Below are 27,210 nucleotides of genomic sequence, written 5' to 3'. Positions count from 1 at the left end.
TGTTTTACCCAGAAGTTACTTCACTGTGAAAAGAAAGCAGCACATCTATTGTATTTTAGTCTGGCTGAGATCAATCCTAAATACATCTTGTACCAAAAATCTGGTATTATCCAGAAGTGCAGAAGAAACAGTAAATGTCTTGAAGTGTCATTACAATCTAAATCCTTTCTGGAGGTCAGAGGAATCTTGGAAATACATTGTTTAAATTATTACTTCAAAATTATTCTCTCATGTGCTCCTTGTGGAGTTATAGTAAATTTTTAGGCCTTCCTTAGTAATAAGATGATAAAGCAACCTGAACATTTTTGAGGATGAGCATTGGGATGTTTTTGCTTAAGCAGTACTTCTGAAATAGACATGTATGTTTGTAGTATTAGTTTTTGAATAATCACAGGTTTAAAAATTCTCTTATGTATGCATTCTGTAGAGCATGAAGGGTTGAGGGGACCACATACTTCATACTACGAGCAAGACATGGCACAGCTGCAGCTGACAGTACAGCCAAGATGAATTTTGATTTAAAATTTCTTTAAGAAATCTTGAAGATTGCCTGGGAGATAGGGAGAATTGTGGTCTAAAAGCAATCCTAATTTAAGCAAAACTCTTTGGCATTTCTATTTATTTAGAAAATGGAAATCCAACTAAATAGTCTATACTTAGTGTAGCAAAATGAGATCTTTAAAACACTGTAATGAAAGGCTACTTGAGCATTATTAAAAATTAATACAGCCAAGAGAGTTATTGAGAAAAGTGGTGTTTAGCAGTAATTGTTAATACATTTTGGTACTGCTATATGGTAAGTAGCTTCCAGCTTCATAGTTTGTGTTCTGTTTGTCTTGTAATATTTTTCATTATTTTACAATGGTCTTTTTCTTCTTGTGTATTTTTAAGTTAAGAATAACCATTCTAGGTCAATAGGTTTGTACTGTGACTGAAAACAAAGACTTGCCCCAAGTCTTTTATTGTATAAGCATCAAAATAAGCTGTAGAAGAAAAATACTTTAAGTAATAAAACTGATCTTTGGGAAGTAGAATGTCATATAAAAAACTGTATTATGATGCTTTATGAGGATAATGTCTGGGATAACGCTCAGCTTTTGAAGGTGTGGAGTTTGGGGATTGGAGTGGTATAATCCTGGTCTCAGAGGATGTAGTGGATTTATGTGTCCAGGCTTTGGTAGTGGGGGGGGATGCAGGGGTGGTTTCTGTGAGAACCTGCTGGAAGCTTCTCATGTGTCTGATAGAGCTGCTGCCAGCCAGCTCCAAGCCAGACCCATCAGCAATGGTGGCACTGACTGTGGGCAACAGATTTGAAAAGAACTTACTGCAGAGGAGTGATTGCAGCTGGAGAGAGGAGTGAGAATACGTGAGGGGCACAGCCCAGTACACAGCAAGGTCAGTGAGGAAGAGAGGGAGGAGGCGCTCCAGCTGATGGAGCAGAGATTCCCCTGCAGCCTGTTGTGTAGACCATGATGTGGCAGCTGTTCCTCTGCAGCCCATGGAGATCTGTGAGGGACCCACCTGCAGCCTGTGGAGGACCAGGAAGCGGAGGGATGCCCAGAGGAGGGAGTGGCCCTATGGAGAGCCTGTGCTGAAGCAGGTTTTCTGGCAAAGCTTGGGGCCTCATGGTGGACCCATGCCAGAGCACTCTGTTCCTGAAGGACCGCACGCTATGGAAGGGACACATGCTGGAGCAGTTTGTGTAAGAACTGTAGCTTGTGGAAGGGACCCATGTTGGAGAAGATCATGGAGGAATGTGTCCTGTGGGAGAGACACTGTGCTGGAGCATGGGAGGAGAACCAGAAGGAAGAAGAGATGGAGACAATGTGAAATGGACAAATGACAGCCCCTGTTCCTTGACTCTCTTCATCATTTGGGGGAAGAAGGGAGAGAATTTGGGAATGAAATTGAGCTTGGAAAAAAGGGAAAGGGATGGAGAAGCAGTGTTTTAAGGCTTGATTTTATTTATAGTTGTCTTATTTTTGGTTTTTAGTAAATTTGTTTCTTTAAGTCGTGTCTGATTTTCCCATGATAGTAATTGCTGAGTGATCTCTTTTCTTGCTTTTATATTGACCCATGAGTCTTTTGTTGTATATTTGTCCCCCTGTCCAGCCAAGGAGGGCAGTGATAGAGTAGCTTGGTGGCCACCAGGTGTAAGGAGATACAGTAAACCTGTAGATTAAATACTTTTATTTGTAGTTATAAACAGAATTAGGCTTCTATGCAGGGATTGATAGTTATACGCTACTATTAATTTGTCTGTATTTCAACAAACAGCTGCTTTTCATCTTTTGAAATGTGGACTTTCCTAATTGCTTTGACATTTGCAGTGGTGAGGCATAATCAAAAAAAGGTGATTGATATTTTTGAGTGATGAATAAGGCTTAGCTATGCCTAGTGGCTGTCCTACAAGCATTGCCATTTGTGATACTCCAATAGAACCTGACTAGGTATGAGAACTGGCGGTTGCACAGGTCTCTTTAGTAAATCTAGTGCTACTTCTGGAAGGTCTTGTTTGACAGAGATTAATCAGCTTTCTTGTGCAGATTTCTGAGTGTCTGTCTTCATACATGTAAAGCTATTAAAAGACTTATTGGAGGGCAGTGATACCAGTAAACAATTTGCATTAAATTTTTTTTGTCACTAATTCCACATTGCACTCCATGTGATATGGATGAAAGTCCTTACATTTTATGCTCTATGGCTTTTATTTACACACCTTGGGATTTTTTCCTACTAACTAGTGCCCCTTGTATAACAGACCCACTGGAAACACAAGCCCAGCTTTCACACAGAAGGCTCAGAATTTTCATCTTGTAGGATTTGTATCCTGTAGCTATTGTGCTTTTAAAGCCCTAGCTGAACAGAAAGAAGACTATATCTGTTCTCATTGTGACAAGTTCATGGTGGGTTTTCAACATGTTTTACCCTGACTTGTAATGTTACAATTAAGTGTGTTAAAGAGGAAATTAAATGTTTTCTTTTTCAAGCCTTATCAGACAGCTACTGCTATTTAAAACTGTCTTGTATAACAGAAAACTGTCATTTATTTATTATGGTGGTAGACTGGTAAGTTACAATTTAAATTTAACAAATGGAAATTTTCTAAGTTTGTCAGTTCCGGATATATTCAAAACGCACCCAACTAATTTAAAGTTAAACATTACACTGCTATGGCACAATTACTGGGTGATTTCTATTTTAAAGAGGGAGGCTGTAAGATTTTTCTTTTTTCATAGAAGAAAAGATCAGGATCATGTTTGAATGCCTTCCTTCTTATCCCTGTCAAATAGGATTTTCTGTTTTGGTTGGCTGCCAGAGTCTAGTATATATGTGTGTGTTCTACCCGGAAACATTTGATTGTCTTTATCTGTAGTTGGTAGTTATACCGTGGATGCTTACATAAGATTTTCTTTGTGTAGGTGAGATTAACATTGTTTAATTTTATGTGCTTTTAAAGTTGCAGAGCCATTCCTACTTCCCCATAAAGGACCAGTTAAGACTTTCACAGATGTCTGGCACATTTGATTACAAACCACCGTTGAATGGCACACACACTGTTTAGTTAGATCGTATTTTCTATTTTAAAAAATCATGTCAAAAATGAAAAAATGGAATGCCTAGTGAGTATCAGAAAATTATAAATGTCAATATAAGTATTTGGAGGCACTTCTTTGGTATGAATAAAATATTAATGTAGATGTTGTTACCCAGTTTTGAATCACAGGATTCTGAAGTCTTAAGAGATAAACTATGAGGGTTGGTTAAAATGCTTTTTAAAAATAGCCTTGAATCAATTACAGAATGCTAAATCATGCTCATGATTTGAAATGAATGGCCTCTTATTATTGGTGGTCAAAAATGAGGAAGCATGTGTTGAGCTGTAGACTCTGTGGGAGGACATGATGGAACACATGATCTAAATTAATACCTTCAGGTATTAAATAGTATAGGTATTAATATAGGGGTTTTCTTTTGTTTTTTGTTCACATGCTTGAAAAGATTTGGATTTAATTTCAAGAATGTGAAGAAGTTGCTTGTTTTTTAAAAATGTGACAGTATTGGATCTCTTGTTTTCAACAAGTGGTTCTTGCTTGGCTGGCACATACATGTGAAGAAAATCTGCTCCTTTTGAGAGGAAGAGGCTTTACAGAACTGCTTAGAGTAAAAAAATAACTAAAAAAGCTACATATCTGTCCTAAATACGATAAAATTGGATTAAAAAGGGGGCCTATCTGTTCAGTGAGGCACTGTTAGTTGTTCTAGACATATACTGGCCAGAGATTTCTTTATCCTTGTTCACCTAGTTGGACTTTACTTTCTTTAGAATAGACATTTGAAACAATTGACTTTTTGAGTCCCATCCCATCTTCACCGTTTAAATAAGATAGCATTTTAAAAATCTCCTTTTGATCTTCAATAGTAATAGTCAGTATAATCCTTATCATAAGTATTTCAAACAGTGGTTTATGGTTTTGCTTTCAAATTAAGTAAGAATTGAATTGTCGTGGAAAACAAGTATTGAGAATGCATTTCAATGACTCTATGGAATATGGGGTAGATATTATTAGCAAAGGAAACAGAAACTATCTGATGCAAGCTTTCAGTCTTTTTTTTTTTTTGTCTTTGTAGGCCCATTCCTTTCAGTTTCCATAGCTTCACTATTACACTTTATCAGTAGTTAAAATGATTTTTTTCTCAAAATTCTAATTTTAAATCATTCTTCAAAGTCAGTATCATTGCTTATTGAATGAAAGTAAGGCTACCATAGTCTTTTATCCTAAATAAGCAATTCATTTTTTCTGTACTTAGATTTTCATGAGCATCAAAGCTGTATCTGTTGTAACTGGATTTCGGAATAATTGTTTGGTTGGTTTTTTTTCTTAATGGATTTCAAATGAAAAATATGCAAATATTTCTAACTCTGCATCCCTTAAAATAAAAACCGTATTTTCAAATAATCTCGGTGATATTGGAAGCATTAAGTATTTCTTCTGGCTGGAGTATTTCAGCAAAGTATTCTTTCATGAAAATCTTTGATGTGCTTACATTAATTGTACTAAACTGCTTGTCATATAGATCAGTGAAAAATCAGTTTCAGGATTGTGGGCTGATTTTGTTCTTTGTTTTTTGTTTTAATTTCCTTAAAATACATATTCTTATTCAACTAATAATGAAAAACTAAAAGAACTCCCAAGATCACAAACAGAAACATGTAATGAAACAATCTCACTTAACTGGAAATCAAGTAATTATTTGTTAAACTACTTTTAAATTAACCTTCTCTGAACTAGAATTTAAAGCCAGTTATGGTACAATGGGTTACTAAGGGGGTATCAGGAAGTCTCAGTTCTGGTCAATTGAACAACTATGTTTAAGTTTTCTTTTTCAACTGTTCAAGTTTTCGTATGGCTTTGTGATTGGCCTTTAAAGGAGGAAGAAGATTTGGGAGTGTTGGACAAGAAGCTTGATATGACCCAGCACAGTGCTCTTGCAGTCCAGAACAGCCATATCCTGGGCTACATCACAAGGAGTGTGGCCAGCAGGTCAAGGGAGGTGATTCTCCCCCTCTACTCCACTCTCATGAGACCCCTCCTGAAGTACTGGGGCCTCCACATTAAGGAAGATGGCAACCTGTTAGGAGCACGACCGAGGGAGGGACATGGAGATGGTCAGGGGGCTGGAGCACCTCTCCTGTGAGGGCAGGCTAAGAGAACTGGGTTTGTTCAGCCTGGAGAAGAGAAGGCTCCAGGGAGATCTTACTACAGCCTTCCTGACGCTGAATGGGGCTTACAACAGAGCTGGAGAGAGACTTCTTAAAAGGGCATATAGTGGTAGGAAAAGGAGCAGTGATTTAATTAGATATTATGCAGAAAGTCTTTAATGTGGTGCTGATGAGGTACTGAAACAGGTTGCCCAGAGAACCTGTGGATGCCACATCACTGGAAGAGTTCCACGGCAGGCTGGGTGAGCCTTTGAGCAGCCTGGTCTAGTGGAAGAGGTCCCTGCTTGTGGCACACAAGGGTTGAACTTGATGATCTTTTAAGGTATCTTCCAGTCCAAACCATTCCATGTTTATATGAGCACTCTCTGGCAGATGAGCAGTGGGTATTTAATTTGCTTAGAGGATATAAATAGAAGCTGCAGTCTGTCCTTCATGTCCCTCTTGAAAATCTGTTTCTCTGGAATCAATTTTTTTGTTGAGGGCTCAAGTGGAGCATGCAGTCAGTCTGCTCAAGGTCCTTAGTTAGTGATCTCTTTTGTATTTTTCTTAATTCCTTGGTGAGTGAGATTTAAATGTAGTTTAAGTATGAAGTGAAGGAGAGGACTGCTTGTGACACTGTGTGGGACTGTGTGGGGAAGTGTGTTATTCTTGTTTCAGTCAGTTGAGCCTATTAGCTAGGATTTTTAAATCTGTTATGTTTCTGGAATACCTGCTCAGTCAGAAGATGGAGATATCTCTCCTCTGAGCCTCATATTTCTTGTGAAATAGAGTTTATGTGCTAGGTACCTTTCTTTCCAAAACTTGTTCAAAATCTGGGAAGGGTTGCATGGGTTGCAGATTCAAGCATGAGTTGTGTTCGTGGGTGATAGTTGTCAACAGATTGAGATGCTTCTTAGGCTGTGAATTGCATTGAGGTTGGCTGTGTTGAACCTTTCCAACATGAGCTCTTTCTTGATCTCCTGTGTTCTCTCTTTCTCCATAATCCTTCCATGCCAGGATAGTCAGTTCCTTACATTTTCAAGTAGGTTCTACCTCCGTGGGATCTGAACTTCACAGTCAGTAGATTGTTGGCAATCCATTTTTTGTTTCACCTTTTCATAGACATGCTGTCTTCACTGGAAGAATTCCTGGCTTTAATGGTAGGTTACTCTTATGCTGGCTTTTTCTCCAGTTAGAATGGAAGATCGGATCACTCTTCACAGTGAGGGTCATGGCTGAATTTCTCCCCAGATGAGTTTAATTTATTTCTGTTTTATTCACTGCCTGTCAGAGGCATTCATCTGTATTCTGGATCTGAAGAAACTACTTTCCTGCTGGGCCAAGCTAAGGTGTTGAAATTACCATGTGTTTTTAAAGATGTGGCTGTATTTATCTAGAAGATAGCAAAATTGTATTCTGTTGTCTCAAGACTACATAGAAAGCCATGAAAATGGATTCTCTTCAAAGTTGTAAAATTTTTGTTATTGGACATGAAAAGGTTGCTACCTGGAGGTTTTTTATCATTTCTGTCAAGCTGTGTGTATACCCTATAACAACGCTTTTTTGAGAAAGCAGTTTTACAATAACTTTTTGCATGCATTCTAAAGCACACTTCCAGTGGAATCATTTGATACTGCACAAGGATTGCTGTTTCACTTGGAACAAACTCTCGTTTGTGCCTTAGAGATTTAAAAATAAATAAATAATTAAGACTTACAAAAAGTTGCTCTATTGAATATCTTAGTATATGGCTGTCAAGTTGGAAAATTCAATTTCCTTCTATGAAACTTCCAGCATGGCAAGATCTAAGATATTTTGCTAAATTAATTTTAATTTTTTTTCTAAATTCTACTTAATTAATTTAGTGCTTTGGCTAATGCAGGTGAGCTATTGGAACCCAGTGATATGATAGTATTAGTGGGAGAGTGCTGGATATGTCAGGGTCCTACAAGTTTTTATTGATACTTAGCCATGGCTAGGCTTTGATTGCTTCTTTGGAACAGAGTTGTCTTGTTTTTCAGATAGCCTCTACCAGAAAAAGATCCCACATTAACTATCAGTGCTGGTACCAGGGACTCAGTGTCCCCATAGTATGCGTTTTAGAGGAAGTAACTTGAGATTAATTTAGCCTAGTCCTGTTAGCAACTATAGCATAGTTTATTGTAGAAGATTTGGAGTTCCTCAGCTTGACTTTTGTAACTACTTCTGGAGTACATATTTTATTTTAGTCATCTAAAATATAATTTGGACACTCCAAGTTCACATTGTTGTATGAAGAAGGAGGCAGCTTAATAAAAAAAAAAAAAAAAGGCTGCATGTGGAAGAAAATGTAAATAGAAAATTTGTTCTCTCCTTCCCATCAGCAGGCAATGTCCTGCCACTTCCAGCACACGTAGCAGCAGCTCTGGAAGGCCAGCATCATTATAACAAAGGCCTCCCTCCTCCTTTCTTGTAGCTTTTATTGCTGAACTGTTGTCATCTGGTATGGAATATCCCTTCAGACAGTTTTCAGTCAGCTGTCCTGACTGTGTCCCCTCCCAAGAAATTGCCTCTCCCCAGCCCACTGGTTGTTAGGGTGGTGAGAGGGGACAATGTTGGAGAGACAGCCTTGATGCTGTGCCAGCTCTGCCCAGCAGTAGCCAAAACACTTATTATCAGCACCTTTGTAGCTACAAATACAGAGTACAGCACTGTGAGGGCTACTAAGGGAAAAATTAACATTCTTTCAGCCAGACCCAACACATCAATTTATATCATAGAATGGTTAAGGTTGGAAGAGACCACTGGAGGTGATCTCATCCAGCCCCCAGCTCTGGCAGGATCCCCTTGAGCATGTTACTCAAGATTGTGTCCAGATGGCTTTTGAATACCTCTAGGGAAGGAGACTCCACAGCCTCTCTGTGCTGCCTGTTCCAGTCCTCTGCCACCCAATGACAGAATTTCTTCATGTTCAGGTAGAAGTGTTTCAGTTTTTTGTCTGTTGCCTCTCATCACACACATGTAACTTCATGTGTGTGGCCTTCTGCAGTTTTCCTCAGGAAGTGCAGACTGAGACTCCTGTCTGAAGTAAGGTTCTGTTGGTGTGCATGTGTGAGTGTGCTTTGCTATGCATTTAAATCCATGCATTAGAGTCTGCTACAAGAAAATAAATGGTAGGAAATTGGTGTTGCCTTTACAAAATGAAGTTTGTATGTGCTCTGGAAAACTGAGTAGCTCAAGTCTTTCAGTAGAACTGTTAATTCCTCAGCAGAGTGCCTTTTTTCACTGCACATCTTATTTTGTTATTTCGAGACTGTGAGCATTTCCTTTTGCCTGACAATCCTGATTTTTTTCATTAAAAAATATTGGTTTAGAACTCATTGTTTATGCCAAATTGCACTAAAGACCCATCTAGCCCACTGCACTATCTGTCAAGAGTGGGTGCATTGGTAAGAGTTAAAGAGCAGGGAGAGCTTGTAATAGACTTTTTCTATTGCTGCTCTAGCCACTAGCAAAACATGGCTCTGAGATGTTGGTCACCTTTGTACAGGCACTGGTTGGTGCATTTCTCCTTCCTTCCTTCAATTAAATTCTTTTTTTGCTGCTTTAGGACATACAGAAATATGTGTTAACCTGTATATAATATGTTTAGCATGTTTTTAGTTGGAAGGAATTAGAAATGTGCTTAGGTAGCTTTTATTTTAAAACCGACCTTCTCCACTTTAATGTGATATGCCTTAGCTCTTATGTTTCCGGAGCTATTGATTTTTTGTCTGTACCACCCATTATTTAAGGGTCTCTCATTTTCTTTTCCTCAAATGCCTCCTTCTAGCCAAGGAGTCCTAATTTGGTTAATTCTTCTAGTAGACTACTCCGTATACAAACAGAAAAACAATAAAAGTGATGAATTGAAAAATGTTTTACATTCAGAATTTCAGTTCTTAACTAGAGTAAAAAGTGTCTTCTAGAATTATACCTTCCAGTCTTAACTACTATTTGGGTTTTGGGTTTCTTATTCATGAGCTTTCTGGAACAGATTGAAGTCATAATCCCTGAGTTTTAAATCCCCGAGTTTTGGAAACATACTGTTTGGTCCTGTACGCTGTGATTCCCTCCCCCTGCTTCCTGCTTAAGTGTGTGATACATGGAACAAATCCTTATCTGTTTGGATACTTTTTCCTTCTCTCTTACTGGGCCTTGCAGCCCTGCTGACACTGGATAGATCTCTGTCACAAATGATTGCAATAATGATGTTGGAATGCAAGAGAGAGTATTTTACTAGAACTAAATTTTATGACCGTTCTTTTTTTTCAGTGGAAAGAGAATACTGCGGAAATTTGCAAAGGCCATTACTGAAATTAAATTGGAAAACTTGCACAAGCCTCATGTGGATGACATTGGTTGCTTACAGGTAGCTGAGGTTGTTGCTACAGCGACATCCCCAGAATCTAGTAATGGTGCTACATTAATTCTTTTGGCTGGATTTAGCTACCTGTAACTTTGTTACCATGACATTGTTTACCAGATGTTACTGAAATTTGGTAATTTATCAGAAATTTTTATTTAAGTGGAATTCTTTTTCTGATGTTTGTGTAGTGATCACTATTAGAAAGTAAGATAAAACTCCTTTCTTGGCCTTGTACAGGGGATAAGGATCTATGTACTCAATTAGCACTTCAAAATAGGCTTATTTTTTATTCTAAAATGTTAAAATACTTTAAATGTCAGATTGCCTATTCTTTTCTATGACTATTCTAAGTGGTATAAAGACACTTGGAATTACAAAGCTGCTAGCATGTTGTTTCTTGGTTTTTTAAACATCTCAAGACGCTACTATTTTTTTGTGTTCCCTTGCTTCCTGGCAGGAGAACTCAAAAGAAGATTGGCATTTGTTAAAGCTGTAGTATTCCTCATAGCAGCTCCTTAATTTGCTGCCTTTTTTTTTTTTTTTTTTTTTTTTTTCAAAGTAATTTTCTCTGGTGAAAGAGAGATAATGGCTTTTTTTTTTCTGCCTAGGTATGTCAGATTGTCAGGTTTTAATGGTTCAACCTTGAGTGTGGACAAAATATGGCCATTTTGCAGTGTCTTTAGTTTGCATGTAGATCTGGTCAGATAATTGTATAAGTCTTCACTAGTTTAGTTTCTCCTAATTTGGGGCACTTTTTTCAATCTTGTTGGTTTAATTGTTTGTAATAGCCTAATCTGCTTTTATGAATCACAGAAAATTTACTGTGTTTTTCACACTTTTAGACTAATCCTACTACTAAGCAGTGTGTTAACATAGGTATTAACTGATCAGTGCTCACAATAATGTCACCAAATAAGATGTATTTAGATTGCACCATCTGAAAGAATGGAAAATACCATAGTTTTTTATATTTAAGCAAAACCTAAATGAAGCAAAGTAAAAAACAAAACTACCGTCCTGTAATAGAGAAGGTGGTGTCTCTTGTCCTGTGATCAAAGCACTCTGCTGAAGGGCTGCGGAGAGTAATTAAAGATACTGTGGAGTAGCTCATCTTTTCCTAGAGCTGAGTCATACACCTGTTACCAGCTTGTGAGATTGTGTAGTTTGAAGCATATCAAGCACCACATCATGGATTCTTGGGCAGACCTTTTGCTGAGACTCTGATAGCTTGAAATGTGTCATTAGGGGAAGATAAAATGAAGTTGGAGAGTTGGTGATGATTAGGGTATGTAATGGGTACCACATCTGAGGCTGTCATCTCTACAGATGCACTTTGTAGCCCTTCAAAGAAGGGAGGAGATGGAGAAAGACTCTTACATAGATGGGAAAATGCCTGAGTCAGAATCTTTCTTTCAGTTGACCTTAGAAAAGCTTGTTTTTTCATTTCCCTTGTCGCAAGAGATTAGTCATTTATTTAGGAACCAAATTAGATCTCTCAAATTGGTGATGCACATATTTTCCTAATCAAATAGTGATTAATTTTCAGTTAATCTGTGGTCCTTTGTTGCATAGTCAACATTGCCTCTCTTCTTGCGGTATAGTTAGTGGTACTGACATACTCAAATCAAATGTGATATTTGAACTTCGTTGTTTTCTTCTTAGAGCTTTACAACAGCTTTGGATTTTGACTTTTCTATTAGAGTCTATTTTTGATTGGCTATGCAAATTATACTGGTTTAGCTGAGCAATTTTGTTATACTTGATACAAAACATATATTTAATTTTCTAACAGAAAAGCTATGAATATATATGATTTCAGACTCTGTTTAGAAAAACATCACTGAAATGTCAAGTTTGTTATTTTGCCTCTTTAGGCATTGTGCATATTTTTGCATTGTGCATCTGTCTCCTGGGTACTCTTTCTTGTTGCAGGACAGTTGCCTAGTTAAAATCAGTGGGTTTATTCTTTGTTTATTTTCTGACCAACATGCAGTCTTTTTTGAGTGGTTGGGAATTTTCTCTGGTGAAAGAGAGATAATGGCTTTTTTTTTTTTTTTGTTTTTTTTTTTTTTTTTGTTTTGTTTTTTTTTTTTGTTTGGTTTTTTTTTTTTTAGCTTTACTTAAATAATAAGGCTTTTATTGCAAAATAATTCTGTTTTGGCAAAAAGTAATCTTGTTCTGTTGTTTTCCTAAGATCTCAAGCCTAGAGTTACTAACAGTGATATTCTTCCTTAGAGACTGAAGACTGTATCAACTGGAAGTCAGTTTCATTTATTACATTATCCTTAGAAGTCATAGTGCTTTTAAAAAGATATAAGTAATAATCTGTTCTTGCATCTTTTAAAAAACTGTCATTTGCTATGTGTGAATCTGAGTAATGGCTTTTGAGCAGGAGTAATGGATTTGTACGGTTAAGTGTTCTCAAAGCTGTAACTTGCAAAGCTTTGTAAAATAACTTATGAGTACCAAAAGCCAAAAAGAAGTAGAATATGTGATGCATTCTTATGGTAGTTTTATAGGAAAAAACACTCTGTTTTTAAACAACAAAAGGTTTTAAATCCTTGTATTTATTTGTCTGTTGTGCACTGAATATGTAGCCTGAGGCTTGTATTTTGTTCTCTGCTTCAGTGATGTTATAATTGAGCATATCTAAGGAGACTGATGGAGATATTAATTAGGAGTGATTCCTAAAAGAAAGTGTTGAACACTGGAGGGCAACATTACTGTTTGCTGGAAGCAGTCAGCCTCTGCATGTAGGAGAAGCTGTGCTCACTCTCAGTGCTCTATGCTGGCTACCTTTTCTATTTCTTGCCCTGTTTTAGAGTTTTTCACATGTAAGTTAGAATTAATGTGACTGTTAAAGCTGATTGCTAATGTGGCCTTTGCTTTGCTGTTTCCTGCAGTGTAGTGATTTAATGAAATTGAGTACTCAATTTTAGTCAAACTTTAAATTACATCCAGAAGTGTAATCTTTTAATTTATCATTTATGTCTGCTCAATAATTGAAAAGTTATTTTCCATTTCATATAAGCTATGGGGTTTTATCATTGATGCAATTAGTATTTTCAGAATGCATATCAAAAGTATAAATTCCTTTACTAGACAGCTGAGATGTGTGTCAAACTGGGTTAGGATGACAATTGACTTTCCTTCAAATATACGAAATGGCATTTTAACAAGTTTTAAAAATAATGTTTTTTGTTTTATGAATTTTTAAAAATATCTAAGATTCATATGCTCAATATTTTAGTATTTTGCAACATATTGATTGGAAATTTGAAAAATTAATTAGATCAGTGTTTTAAAGCAACTTACGCATACCAGTAGTATCAATTAGTTACCCATGCCTCTGAAACAGTGGCTCCACATCTCCTAAAGATTTTTTTAATGTGTATATTACTTATAAACTTATTATCTTATAAACTGTTTTTTGGAGCACAGGTTTTGTTGTATTTGCAATTAGTTCATATAGCATATTTCCATTACATAGGATAAGCCATTATCTTTTATCTCCTTTAAAAATATAATTCTTTGCTTTATGTGTTGTAACTTCTGTCTCTGTTTGCTTTGACATGGGACTTGCCTTTTAATTTGTAAATTCTAGTTCCTGATGCAAAAATGTTTTTTGCCAAGATGCTGCCTAATAACATTTTCTTACTGATGTCTCTTTAAGGTTAGCTGTTTCTTCATGGCATAGCCAAAATTATCTTTTGCAGGTAGACAATTTTTTGTTTCTTTACTTGAAGTTACTTGGGATGTCTTCTTGTTTATGTGTAAATTTGGTCTAAAAGAAAGTTTACATACACCAGATTTTTACAGCATATCAATATATGTGTAGTTATTGAAATCGCTGAGGGGTTTACAATTTTCAAGTTTTTTGAACCAGTGTGCCTGAGTTGAACCAGTGTGCCTGAGTTACAGTTATGAAATTGCTTTGGAAAAATTAGATGTCGAGGTCTTCATCTCCAGCTGACTGCTGAGACAGTTGTCTGACCTAAAGCTTCTGTCTGTGATTGAAGGAGAGTGTCCTGAGTAATTCAGTTCTAAGATGGATTCATTTTCTGACATAAAACTCTATTGGCAGTATAAGGTGTGTGCTTTTTAGATGTTGTCCATAGAAAGTGCCTTGTGGTGTATCACTCGGGTGAGATTTGCCTTGGCGACATTTAAGGATTGTCAGGAATACTGTGCCAAATTATTCTGCTACAATAAATAGTTAAAAGACCCTGATGTTCCAATCGCTACATAAAAATATTCTAATAACATTGTTATTGAAGGTTTGGGAAAAAGACATTGTGTGAAGTATGAATGAGCAACTGATGGGTAAAAAAAATAATCTATTTTGGTAGAAATGGGTAGAAGAGAGGAAAATAAGAGCAAAGAGAAATAAGGTGACATTTGAGTGACAGTGCAAAGAAAGGATTTGGAATACAGGAGATTCAAGAGGCATCATTTCATCAAAAGGAAAGATTAATATGCTTGGAAACGTGGAAGATATGCAAGAAATTATATAAACCACAAGAATAACAGAGAATAAAAATAAGGATAGTTCTAAAATTGAGGAGTGGGAGGAGGAAAGAGGTAAAATGGAATTTACTAAGGAAGGGGCAGTTAAACACTAAGATTTGATTTTGACTGAAAATAATACTGTCTTGAACAGTTTATTTGGTCTGAGGATATGATCTTGACACTCTGTTTTAATATCCTTGATTTACAGTTTCATTTTGTGCATGCAATTCTGAAAAATAACAGAGGAATAGAATTGTGGGTATTTGTGAAGGGTATTCCAGGCTACTTGCATTTCCTTTCCTTAGATCAGTGGACCACTTAAATTGGAATCATGCTGTGAGTTCTTCCATTGTTGTCCAGCGTGCAACTGGAATGAAGGAAGCTCTTGTGTTTTTTTACACATCCGTTCAGGTTTGGCTCTATGTACTTCCCTTCACTCTGTGAAATTCTCAGTGAACTTCTGCCTTTCCTTTCTTCCTAAAGCCCTGCATGGGTTACCCATTGCAATCCCTCTGAGAACATTTGCCTCTTTGACTTCTCTGTGCACACATCAAGACCCACTGCCATAATATCATGATGAAAAGTGAAATTGTCCCTAATCCAGGAAATAACACCATTTAACCAGGAGGTAGCTTGCTGTATTTGAATGCTGATATGTCTTAATCTTGTACTTGGTATTTTCATCTTGAAAACTAAGATCTGTCTGTGAAGTGTAATACTTTTGAGAGCAATGTAGTTGCAAGTTATTTAGCATTATGGAACTAAGTACATTATTCTGCAAAATACAAATTACAGTTTTATTTGTGGATCTTTGCATAACTAAACATTTTATTTTAGGATTTCTTTACTTGTCATGTAACCCATGTTATTTATGGTATCATAAGTATAGATTTCATAGGACAAAATAAATAATGGAGGGATTCTCAGAATGCTAGATTAGTATATGTCCTTCACTGTATCTCACCATTTAGAAGTGTGGTTTTAATGTGTTTGGAAATTCCATAATTTGCCTTAATGTCCAATTTCCCTGAAGGTTGAACTGTTAATGATGTAAAAAATGTCTTTATATTCTCTTATACACATAACTACACATCTAAAACATGGTTGAAGGAAAATACTGTTTTTGTGGTTTGGCTGATTTGCGTAGATTTGAAAAACAGTGCTTATACTTTTAATGGATATCTTCCTATTTTTTTAATAAGCTTTCCTGATTTAACATCTGCAAACAATGGCTTTTTTAGGGATTAGCTGGAGTTTACCTCTGCATGTCCTGTAGGAATAAAATGGGGTTATGTTAAGAATGTTTATTTTACAGAAGTAGTTTAAATGACACATGCTTCATTTTTACAGTGTAATTGTATACCTTCAAAAGCATCAGTAACATAATTAAAGGACTGATAAATATGTAAAGGTCACAAACTTAGCTTTAATTATTCTTATCCAGTGTTTTTTTAACAAGTAAGCTTTGTTCTCCAGGGATTTGATTCCCTAAAAGTAAGTGTATGAAAACCCTAATGGTGTTTTTACTTCAAATTATAGTGTAAATGCTTGCATTTTAGCAAGGTATGCTCAACATAGATGCTGAAAGTTATGTTTGTACAGGTTCAGTTAGTTGCCAGTTAAGAAATTTGGCCTGTTGGTCTAGTATTTTATTTTAAATGTCCTACTTGTCCATTTACTTTTGGAACATTTCAGAAATGTTTCTCAATGCTTTTCGCAAGAAATACTATTACTTTTGACTGGAGTCTGAGAACCACTTTAAAGAACAAACTAGGATGTTAGTTCTTCAGGAATTTTGTACAGTCCCACATGTATAGGATAAAGAAGCTTGTGACATTAACTTCAGAAACTTGTTCCTGAACTTTATCCACTGATCGAGTCAATGCATCTCCTCACTCAGTTTAGAAGGAAGGAGGACTCTTTTTTATGCTTACTAACTCCTAGAATTGTTGTAAACTTTCATTACCTTCAGAGTTTGAATTGCTTTCTTTTGCTATTTCTGTGATGCTTTCATATAGAGGAAGAAAAAGGTTATATGCCAACTGCAGGGTACATACCTTATCTCTGTCAGCAAAGATGGAAGCATTGCCTTTGGCTGTTCTTAAGGAGCAGTCAGCCAGGATCAAAATCCAACCACAAAATCCACTGTTACAGAGATGGAATTTAAGAGCTTGTAACACTGGATGACCACATTTTATTTCTGTTACAGCATCACTGTATGTCCTACTTTGTCCATCATCTTTTTTGAATCTTTCTTCCACACAGTATCAGTTGTTGTACAGCACATGGCCACTGCAGCCTGGTGAGCTGCAGGGCATTATTTACATACTGATAACAAAAGAAAATTTCTCTGTTTAAAAAAAGTTGAAAACAAAAATTGCTATACTGCTAGATTTTAGAAAATGTACTTATTAAATTTTAAAATTTATAAGATGAGGAAGAACTAGATCTGGCCACTGATGAACAGGTTTTTGGACTGAACAAACTGGTATCTTAGATAATGTGTTGGATACTAAAAAGTAAAAATACTTTTGAGGGGGGCTGGGAGGGTTGGGTGGAGCAAGGCAGGGAAGGTTTGTCATTTTGTTTGTGATACCACTAGAATGCACCAAGGGTTGCTTAAATAATTTAGAAGGACCGGGAAAAATAGTCAAAATGTCTCAAATCGCACTCTGTGTCACTTACTGCTCTGAGGATTGCCTAATTTCTAAAGTTATGTTGTAAAGATAAAGTAGCCACAAAAAAGTTGTTGCTTCTTCACTGGACATGAATGACTGTAAATTAAACGTGAAATTACTTTTGCTTGTGAATAAGGTGTTTAAAGAAACATTTTAATTTACTGATAAGATTATTAAAGATTTTCTGTTAGAAATGAGATTAGCCTGTAATTGGAATCTGTGGAGATTATTGACATATAGTCAGCATCCAGAGAAAGAACACTGTTTTACTCGTACTCCTTTCTTTACAGATTTTATTTTACCATAACTTTATTCTCATCAACTAGCTAATAAGTAATAAAAGTGACAATGAAAATCTAAATAGGGAATGAGGGTTTTTTTGACCAAAAGACAGAGCAGGTATGGGTGGTGTACAATTAGAAAGGTAAATCAAAACAATCCTGAGGAACCATGCCAAAGCAGTTCTGCATCAGTGTAATAGCTTTGTTGTGATGAACATAAAAGTTGGATTATCTTGAGTCTTCTAAATTATCAAAGATCATGATGTTTCAGAACATCACCATTTCATGTAAAAATTTCCATGAGAGAACATATTTATTGTTATTTTCATGGTATTAAGCTGAAAGAATCAGACACATCTCTATAAAACTGCAGTTGAAAAATCTGGTTGAGACTTAATTTTCCCTACTTCAGGTGATATGGTTTGCCCAAGGTCACTCTGGGTGTTGGCATTTATGAGGAAGGCATGATCTTATTTGGCTAGCAGTGACTTACAATTATTTATAAGAATTTATGTTAGGAAAGTATATAATTTATATATTTATGAGTGTTGCAATTTACAGTTCATGAAGTTGTATTAAAATTTATATGGAAAGATCTACATAGTAAACCAACCGTGTTTAAGTACTCAATACAGTGACTGTTAAAAAGGTGCCTAAAACCAAAATGTTTGTTTTCGTGTACATATTCTGAAGGTTGTTGTCCAAGGAGATTGATGTTCAAAGTCCTGAGAAGTATCAGATTCTATTTGATCCCTTTTTCTTCACTTTGATGTTAGAATATGCAAAGTGATTTTTAAATAATAATTTTAAAAATACGGCTCTTGTATATGATGTTCTAATTCTTGTTCTAAAGAGATTTAATGCTGGGGGTTTTGTGTGTTTTTTTGGGTTTTTTGTTTGTTTTTTGTTTGTTTTTTGTTTGTTTTTTTGGGGGGGTTTTTTGCTTTTTTTGTTTGTTTGTTTTTTGTTTTTTTTAAGTGAGAGGTTGATTAAATAAAAACTTTGAAAACTTATGAATCTAATACAGACCCCAGCTAATGTGGTACTAGGACTTGGTAATTCTTCAACAACAGTCTGATGTTTTAAAGTTGCCTGCAGTCTGCTCAATGCAGTATGATGTCACAAAATCAGATTGGAAATACTCCAAACAGTGCTTCTAATGTCCTCCTCTATGGTAACTAGTGACAGATAAAATCACCAGTCTGTTGTTTCCACTTGCTGATAAATGAGTGCAACATCTGTTACTTAATGAGAGTCTTAGGGAGCAGAGAAAAAGAGAGAATGTTAAAGACTTTTTTTTTTCTCAGCCCACATTGACCTGTATATTAACCTAGTATGCTTCATTTAATTTTTATCGAGGGAATGTGTAGTTTCATTTGGGGAGATTGGTGTCTGTTCTTGGGTTTTTTTTCTAAATATAGTAGGACATGTCCTACAACATGGAGAAATTTAATTGCTGGGAAGCAAGTGTGCAAACAAAATTGTGGACCTGATTTCCATAGCTGTTGTCTGACTTTAAGGGAGCTTTTTCTTACATCACCCTCCTCTCTTGTGGATAACTGCTTGGCACGTAGTGTGGATTGACCTTCCAGCAGTCCCTCAACAATGTGACAGGTGTGCAGTGTGTGCATTTTCTCCCAGGGATAAATAACATTATCAGAGCAGACTCCCTCATTTGAACTATTACATTAAAAATAAACAAATAAAAAAAATTCCTTGACCTAAACTGTTATCTTGAGGTCTTTGTTGCTCCCAAGTTCAAGATTTGCAGCATTTCAGGGTGATTCCATTAAAGGTGAGTATGTGTTACTGAGAACCCACCAGCTGCAGGGCTGCATGAGTCAGCTGGGATTTGCAGTGCAGCGTTCTGTTCCTTTCTGCGTGAGTGAGTCAGCAGCATGCTCAGCAGCACGAGACCATTCTTTCTATAGCCTTTACCTGGTGTGCTGCTTGCTTGATCCCAGTCTGCTGGCCCTTGCAGGAACTGTACATGTCATGCCATTAGCAGCAACTAGTGAGTATGAGTAATCTTCACCAGCCTTTCTAAGGAGTTCAAATATGAAATGCATTTATAGTATATAATAGTGAATATGGTTCTGAGGATATCAGTGGAGTTTCAGGTCAAGCAACAAGAAATCACTGTTCAAAATAAGAGAGCATGTGGGTGAAAACTGAAAACATTTCAACATGTTTTAAGCTGCAGCATTTTCCGAAGGAAACTGTATATGAACATATATTATCATCCAATGTTTTGGGCTAGATTTTTCACCAGAGGCTCTTAAAAGAATTTAAGGTACCATGATATAATGAGAAATTCTTACACGTGTAAAGACTGCTTGAAATGTACAATGTAAAAGAACAAAAATAAGTGCCCTGATTTTATACTGAAGGGAGGTCATCAATGGAATCCCATAAGGGTCTGAACTGAGGTCTGTGCTCTTAATATATTCATAAATTATTTAGAAGAATGAATAATGTGATGTCAAAGTTTGCAGATACTACAGAATAATTCAGGATAACTAAAAAAAATCTAACTGATAGCAGTTCAATATAAATTTGTATGTATATGGAGAGGAGTAATCCTAATACTACATATTGATCTAATGTCCTTCAGTTGATCATTACTACACAGAGAAGGAAACCTTGTAATTTAGTGAAAATGTTGAAAATGTTAGTTCAATCCTCAGTTGCAGAAGGGGAAGTTTAAGGAATCATTACAAATGTGTTTGAAAGGAAAAGATCAGAACGGCGTGCCAGTATGGTAGAGTTCTGCTGAAATAATGATACAGAAATGAACAGATTTGCTATTGCTTCTAACTACGAGTTATGTTAATCTAACAAGTAAAAGCATTCAAAATTCAAGGTGCTTTTCAACATCATGTGTAGTTAAGTTCTGAGACAATTTGCCGTGGGCTTTTGCAGCAGAAGTCATCACATACAAATATATACCCACTTTCTCAAGAAGTTTCAAGAAAATACTGGAGGTTCTGGAGAGGAAATTAGGCCAGGCAATGTATCTACTTACCCTATGCTTATATTTTTTGATGGTATCTTTTGATAGCTTGTTAATAAACAGGTATTTTATTAGATATATATGTTTTTGTCTGACCTTGTATGACAGCTTTTATGAACTCTTTTGATATGAAAACCTTTATTCTGGCCTCAGGCTTTAATTAAACCTCTAATTAAATTCCTCTCATGAGGGAGAGGTAAGAGGGAAGACAGAAGTAATATCTTGGATATGTCTACTTACTCCTATGTGGTGATATTAATGTGTGGTTCTCTTCTACTCCTGCTGACACTGGTGATCTGACATTACCTCTGATTTTTTTTTTTTTGTCATACAGCTCTATGTAGGTGGGAAGTGTTCTGTTTGCTTTCCTGTTAGCATGCTAATCCCATTCTCCCACTATAGCACTACAGTTCCAGCATTCATAGTACTTCTTTAATTCTTCAGCTCCCTTTGTCAGATTTAAAAACCTGAAGGGGAGCTATAATGGCCTTCTAGAAATAAACATTTGCTTCCAACTTTGCTGTGGAGCAGGAAAAAGGTTTGAAGCTATACTTATTTTAAAGTAAATCTAATACATAAATTAGCCTATTTATAACTATTATTCCCCCTCCCCTCTGAACTAATTTAAATAGAGCAGGATAACCAAACTGGTTAATGAAACATTATTATCCTAAATAAGAACTTCAGCTAGGAGAGCTGTCCCTGAACCAAAGAAGGAAGCTGTTCTCTGCCGTGGCTCATTAGCTTTGGAAACAATATCTGTGAGGTTGGGATTGTTTGGGGCTTGCTAAGGAACAGTTTGGTGTTAAATAACATTAAGCCAGAGACATGCCTTGTGTGAAAACTGCAGTGATTTTTGATGATCCTTGATTTGGATGACATTCATTCATCTTGACCTGACTCTTTTTAGAAATCTGTCTGCAATATAGTGAAAGGCTTCATTGTTATGCTTCAAAAATCATTGGCTGCAACTTTAAGCACAAAACTGTAGGCAATCTTCTTAAAATAAAAAAAAAAGAAGACAAAGAAACCTAGAACATTACTAATGTAAATAGTAAGTCTTCAATTTTTAGTGTAATATTGTGAGAAAGCAGCAATAGAAGGCAAGGTCAGACATTACATGCATATAGCATTTGTTTTCTAGGCCTTGGAGAATGTGCCCTGGCATGTTCTGTTTTTGTGTAGCTAGGCAAATTATCGTGTGCTTAGATACATCTACTTCATTATCTGAATTAGAGGTAGTGTAAATAGTAACACTAAAGTATAGACTGAATTTTATTTTTTTCAGCCATTTAGGATTTCAGCACTGACTGAAAACCCTTCATGATCCTTCCCTACTTCTGTGAGACACACTCCTATGTTAGCAGAAGATGAGTTCTTGTACTTCTTGATCAGTTTTGGAAATTTGACTTAATTACCATGGTGCATTCATAAATATGTTAATAACAAAAGAAGATTTTAGGACACTCTCCATGCTTTCTTGGATAGTGGCAAAGGATGAGGAAGAGGTTGAGCTGATGGCCAAAAATGCCATCTTTGACTCGGCCTTTAATAGTAAGACCAGTTGCAGACTGGTACTCAGACCCCTGATGGGGAGCAGAATGAATGATCCAAGAGGAAATGGTCATCAGCCTTCTACAACACTCAGACACATGTAAATCTATGGAATTGAATAGGATCCATCTCAAAGCTACTGAGGGAGCTGGCAGAAGTGCTCACAGAGCTACTTTCCATCATTTACCAGCAGCTCTGGCTAACTGGGCAGTTCCCAGTTGACTGGAGATTAGTCAATGGACACCCATTTAACAGAATGGTCAGAAGGAGGATCTGGGGAACAATAGGTACCTGTCAACCTGACCTCAGTGCTAGGGAAGGTCATGGAACAGATCATGTTGAGTACTATCACACAGCATGTACAGGGCAAGCAGGGCATCAGGTTCATCCGGCAGGGGTTTGTGAAAGACATGTCTTGCTTGACCAAGCTAATCTCTTTCTGTGACAGGTGACCCACTCACTGGATGAGGGAAAAACTGTGGATGCTGTCTACCTAGACTTCAGTAAAGCTTTTCAGACTGTTTCTCACAGCATTATCCTGGAGAAGCTGGCTGATCATGGCTTGGTCAAGTGCACTCTTTGCTGGGTAAAAAAACTGACTGAATGGACAGAGAGTGCTGGAGAATGGAGTTACATCGTGCTGGTGGCCAGACACTAGTGGTGCTCCCCAGGGCTCAGTATGGGGACCAGCCCTGTTTAATGTCTTTATCAAGGACCTGAATTAGGGGATTGAGTACACCCTTGTAGGTACACAGGTTGTGGTAATTGGGAGTGTGGCTGCGGCCCAGCCTCATCCCCAGTGGGTGCAGCTGTGCAGGGCGGGTGAACAGCACTGAAGGCAATGAGCCATGGCGTGCCCAGGTGTGCTGACCAGTCAGGAAAGGGAACAGGGGGCACACAGGTGAAATGCATTAACGTGAGGGTATAAAAGGTTGGGCTAAAGAACAAGAAAGAGCAGACTTTTCCAGCCTTCTGAAGTGGTATGTTACTCTGTATGGGCAGGTGCTTAAAGCTGTCTGGTGAGGTAAGATGTTTTTCTGTATAGGCAAATGCTTAAAGCTTTCTGAAATTGTATGGTGGCCGTCTTGACTGTGACATGTGTGGTGACACATCCTCGGTCAGTTTGCAGGTGAGGCCAAGCTGGGTGGGAGTGTTGATCTTCTGGAGGGCAGGGAGGCTCTGCAGAGGGATCTGGACAGAATGGGTTGAAGGGCTGAGGCCAATTGCATGAGGCTCAACAAGAAGTGCAGTGTCCCGAGCTCAGGTTGTAGCAACCTTATGCAGCACTACAGGCTGGGGGCAGAGTGGATGGGAAGCTGCCTATTGGAAAAGGACCTGGGCATGCTGGCTAACAGCAGCAGGATGTGAGCAGCCCAAGATCTTGGCCAGTGTCATACTGGCCTGTATCAGCAGTAGTGTGGCCAGCAGGACTAAGGCAGGGATTGTACCCCTGTACTCAGCACTGGTGAGGTCACACCTCAAATCCTGTATCCAGTTCTGGGCCCCTCACTGCAAGAAGGACATTGAGTTGCAGGAGCGTGTCCAGAGAAGGGAAACAGAGCTGGGGAAGGGTCTGGAGTGCAAGGCCCATGATGAGCGGCTGAGGGAGCTGGGGGTGTTTAGCCTGGATAAAAGGAGGCTCAGGGAAGGTATTCTCTACAACTACCTGAAAGGAGGGATTAATCTCTCTAGGTAGCAAGTGATAGGATTGAGAGGAAACATCCTTAAGTTGTACCCATGGAGGTTTAGACAGGATAATAAGAAAAATTTCCTTACTGAAAAGGTTGTCAAGCATTGGATCATGCTGCTGAGTAAAATGGTTGATTCTCTGTCCTTGGAGGTATTTAAAAGATATGTAGATGTGGAACTCTGAGGGATGTGGGTTAGTGGTGGACTTGACAGTACTGGGTCAGCAGGTGAATGGGGTGATTTTAAAGGTCTTTCACAACCGAAATGAGTCTAAATTACTTATTTGTTTGTAGAAATTTACTTAAAGGCATTTAACAAATTTGCTACTTATTCTTAGGACTGAAGCATTTAGAATTGCACTATATTACTCAGTAAAGGAAATGACTGATTATTTTATCTGCACTTTTTTTCTGAATTTTGAAGAATGCAGATAATACAGTGCACATCAGCATGCAAATTGAAAACATCTTTGAAATCAAGTGAAACCATGTCTAGATCTAAGGTGGATTTTATGTATTTTGAGATGTGCATCTCTCAAGCATTTCAGTGTTGCTAAATATGACAAAGATAAATTTTGCCTTTAATATTACTCTTTCTGCTCAAGTGTGTGTACACCTGAGGCAATTGGGACCTGTCTGAAGAAATAATATACCTGAGTGGCTGAAGTCCATGGACAATTTATGCCAAAGCAGGGACAGCCCTGAATTTCTGTTACATAAGAGTCCATTTATTGGTAGACATAAAATAAATAATATTTTTCCTATGTTCTTAAAAAACTGCTTGAGAGATCTGACTAAGAAAAAAAAGAAAAAAAAAACCCAAATAAAACACCCCCCCCACTGAACAAAACAAAAAAAACCCCAGAAAACCAAAATAAACAACTCATCAGGCATATCTTGCATGCAGCCCAAATTAAGCTGTTTAGCCCCTTATGTCTAGACATGTAATATGTTGTTCTGAAATGCACTTAATCTACTAACCAGACCAGAAATTTATTCTGGTCAATGTTTTATTTAATTTCTGTACCTTTTTACTGTATTAAGTTGTGGGAGGTGTGGTACTTGTGAATATGGCTGAGGGATGTTTGTGAGGTGCTATGTTGATATTTGGACTACATGAAAGGTCCCTTCCAACCTTGATGGTTCTGTGTTTTGTTGTTTGCTGTTGTGTAACTTCATCTGGTGTGTCATTGATTTAAAGACAAGGCCATATTAGGTATATTGGGAGCATAATATGTTAAAATATTATCCAGTCATCCAAAATAGTCCAAAGTTTAGTGTTTAGTTATAAAAGAACATTTACTTTCGGAATTATACAATTGGCTGTTTTCGTGGACTATCTTGGCTTACGTTAGGCTAAATGTATCAGTGTTACAAAATACTTGAAGGGTTTTCTGTAGGATCATGCAAACACAGGAAATGTATATTTCCTAGTTTCTGTGGATGTTTTTACAGGAGACTCATTATCCTGATTTAAGAAAAGGCAGATAATATAATTTATTTATAGTGTTCATGTAAGAATGCCATTGATGAAAAATTTGCATTAACTTTTAATATTTGCACTGAGTCACCCCATCCTGCTCTAGGGTTCACATTTTATATTATGGATACCTGAGCAGTCAAGGCATGTCTATATGAGTGGTTTAGGAAGCAGTGGTGTAGTATCAGTACATAATCAAGAATTTAAAGCTTACTAGCCATGATTTCCGTCATGTACCACAGCATACTACAATGCAACACTGCTACTATCAGTGTTAAGTAGTTGTATATTTATGGAACATTAAGTAGCATGTGACTAATTTTCCATGGAAGTATGTATATACACAGACACTCAAATATATTGTTCACTACCTTCATAATGTTCAACATGTGTATGTGCTATTTTTGTACCTATTCTGACTCTTTTGTTTGAATTAGAAAGCATGTGTGTAATACAAGTCACTAGTGTAGCTGTTCTTGCTAGCAACAGTTTTCATGTTAATTGTTCCTGAATATGGTTTTTTCAGTCTTTTAAACTCCACATGTACTTTGCTTCAGAATGAACCAATATTTAGAGATCAGGGCCGTTTTTCATTTGCTAAAGGCAGATACAGTATCAGTTATTTTATACTAGGCAGGCTGCATATCCTACAGTGTGAAGTTTAGGAACATCATTTGGAATTGAAAGGGGGATACCAAATGAAGGGGGTACTCTGCATGCTTATGCAGTATTGTTGCATAAAAGCGTAGCAATGCAGTGAAATTAATGGTAAGAAAGTTCTGTATGATCGTAGTCATCCAGTTTGCACTTAAGAACCACCTCCTCAGGTTTTTTCATAGATGCTGTTACTCAGCTAAATCTCTCATTTCTTCCTTACTTCTCTTTTTCGGGTTCCCCACTGGAAATATGGGAAACCAGAAATACAGAATGTGCTGAGTTGGAAAGGAACCATCAGGGTCATTGAGTCCAATTCCTGGCCCTGCATAGGACACCTCAGTAATCACACCACATGCCTGAGAGCATTGTCCAAACACTTCTTGGACTCTGTCAGGCTTGGTGCTGTGATCACTTCCTTGGGGAGCCAGTTCCAATGCCCAATCACCATCTGAGTGAAAAACTTTTTCCCAATATCCAACCTAAAGCTGCCTTGATTCAGTTTCATGCCGTTTCTTTGAGTACTGTCAGTTACAAGAGGGAAGAGATCAGTGCCTGCCCCTCCAGCTCCCCTCATGAGGATATTGAGGACCACAATGAGGTCTCCCCTCAGTCTCCTCCAGGCTGAACAGACCAAGTGACCTCAGCCACTCCTCATACAGCTTCTCCTCCAGACCCTTCACCATCCTCATGGCCCTCCCTTCGATGCTCTATAATAGCCCAGTGTCTTTTTTAAGTTTTGGTGCCAAAACTGCACACAGGACTAAAGGTGAGGCTACACACAGCAGAGCAGAGTGGAACAATCCCCTCCCTTGCCCAGCTAGCAATGCTGTGCCTGATCCCCCTAGGACATGCCTGGACCTCCTGGCTGCCAGGGCACAATAATGGCTTATATTCAACTTTTCATCGAGGAGGACCCCCAGGTCCCTTTAGACAGGGCTGCTCTCCAGCTACTCATTATCCAGTCTATAGACACAGCCAGAGTTTTGCCATTCCAGGTGTAGAATCTGACAGTTTTCCTTCTTAAACCTTGTATGGTTTGTCATTGCCCTTTTCTCTAATTTCTCAAGGTCTTTTTGCAGTGCTTCTCTGCCTGCTAGGGATTCGACAGCTTTCCCCATTGTGGTGTTGTTGGCAAACTTAGTATTCCTTCCAGTCCTGTGTCTAAGCCATGAATAAAGATATTGAAGAGAATAGGAGTGAGGATTGAACCATGCAGAACCCCACTAGTGACTGGTTGTCAGCCTGATGTCACCACATTC

General features: G+C 37.5%; 1 protein-coding gene across 10 annotated transcripts in view; it reads left to right on the top strand.

The window, feature by feature from the left end:
- The window catches only part of NBEA (neurobeachin), a 453,154-nt gene that overhangs the window by 11,932 nt on the left and 414,012 nt on the right, over positions 1-27,210 (top strand). The window contains exon 1 of one of the 10 annotated variants that reach the window (XM_039696629.1): positions 23,086-23,150. The exons of the other annotated variants lie outside the window; for them this stretch is intronic. Coding sequence (XP_039552563.1) covers positions 23,109-23,150 — 42 coding nt within the window. The 5' untranslated portion in view covers positions 23,086-23,108. Of the gene's footprint in view, positions 1-23,085; positions 23,151-27,210 lie in introns of those variants that run through there. 10 annotated transcript variants of the gene reach the window in all.

Source organism: Passer montanus, unplaced genomic scaffold, assembly GCF_014805655.1.
Source record: "Passer montanus isolate IOZ18808 unplaced genomic scaffold, ASM1480565v1 scaffold99, whole genome shotgun sequence".
Lineage (NCBI taxonomy): Eukaryota > Metazoa > Chordata > Aves > Passeriformes > Passeridae > Passer > Passer montanus.
The sequence above is the reverse complement of the archived record's forward strand: the minus strand, read 5'-3'. Positions and strand labels throughout refer to the sequence as shown.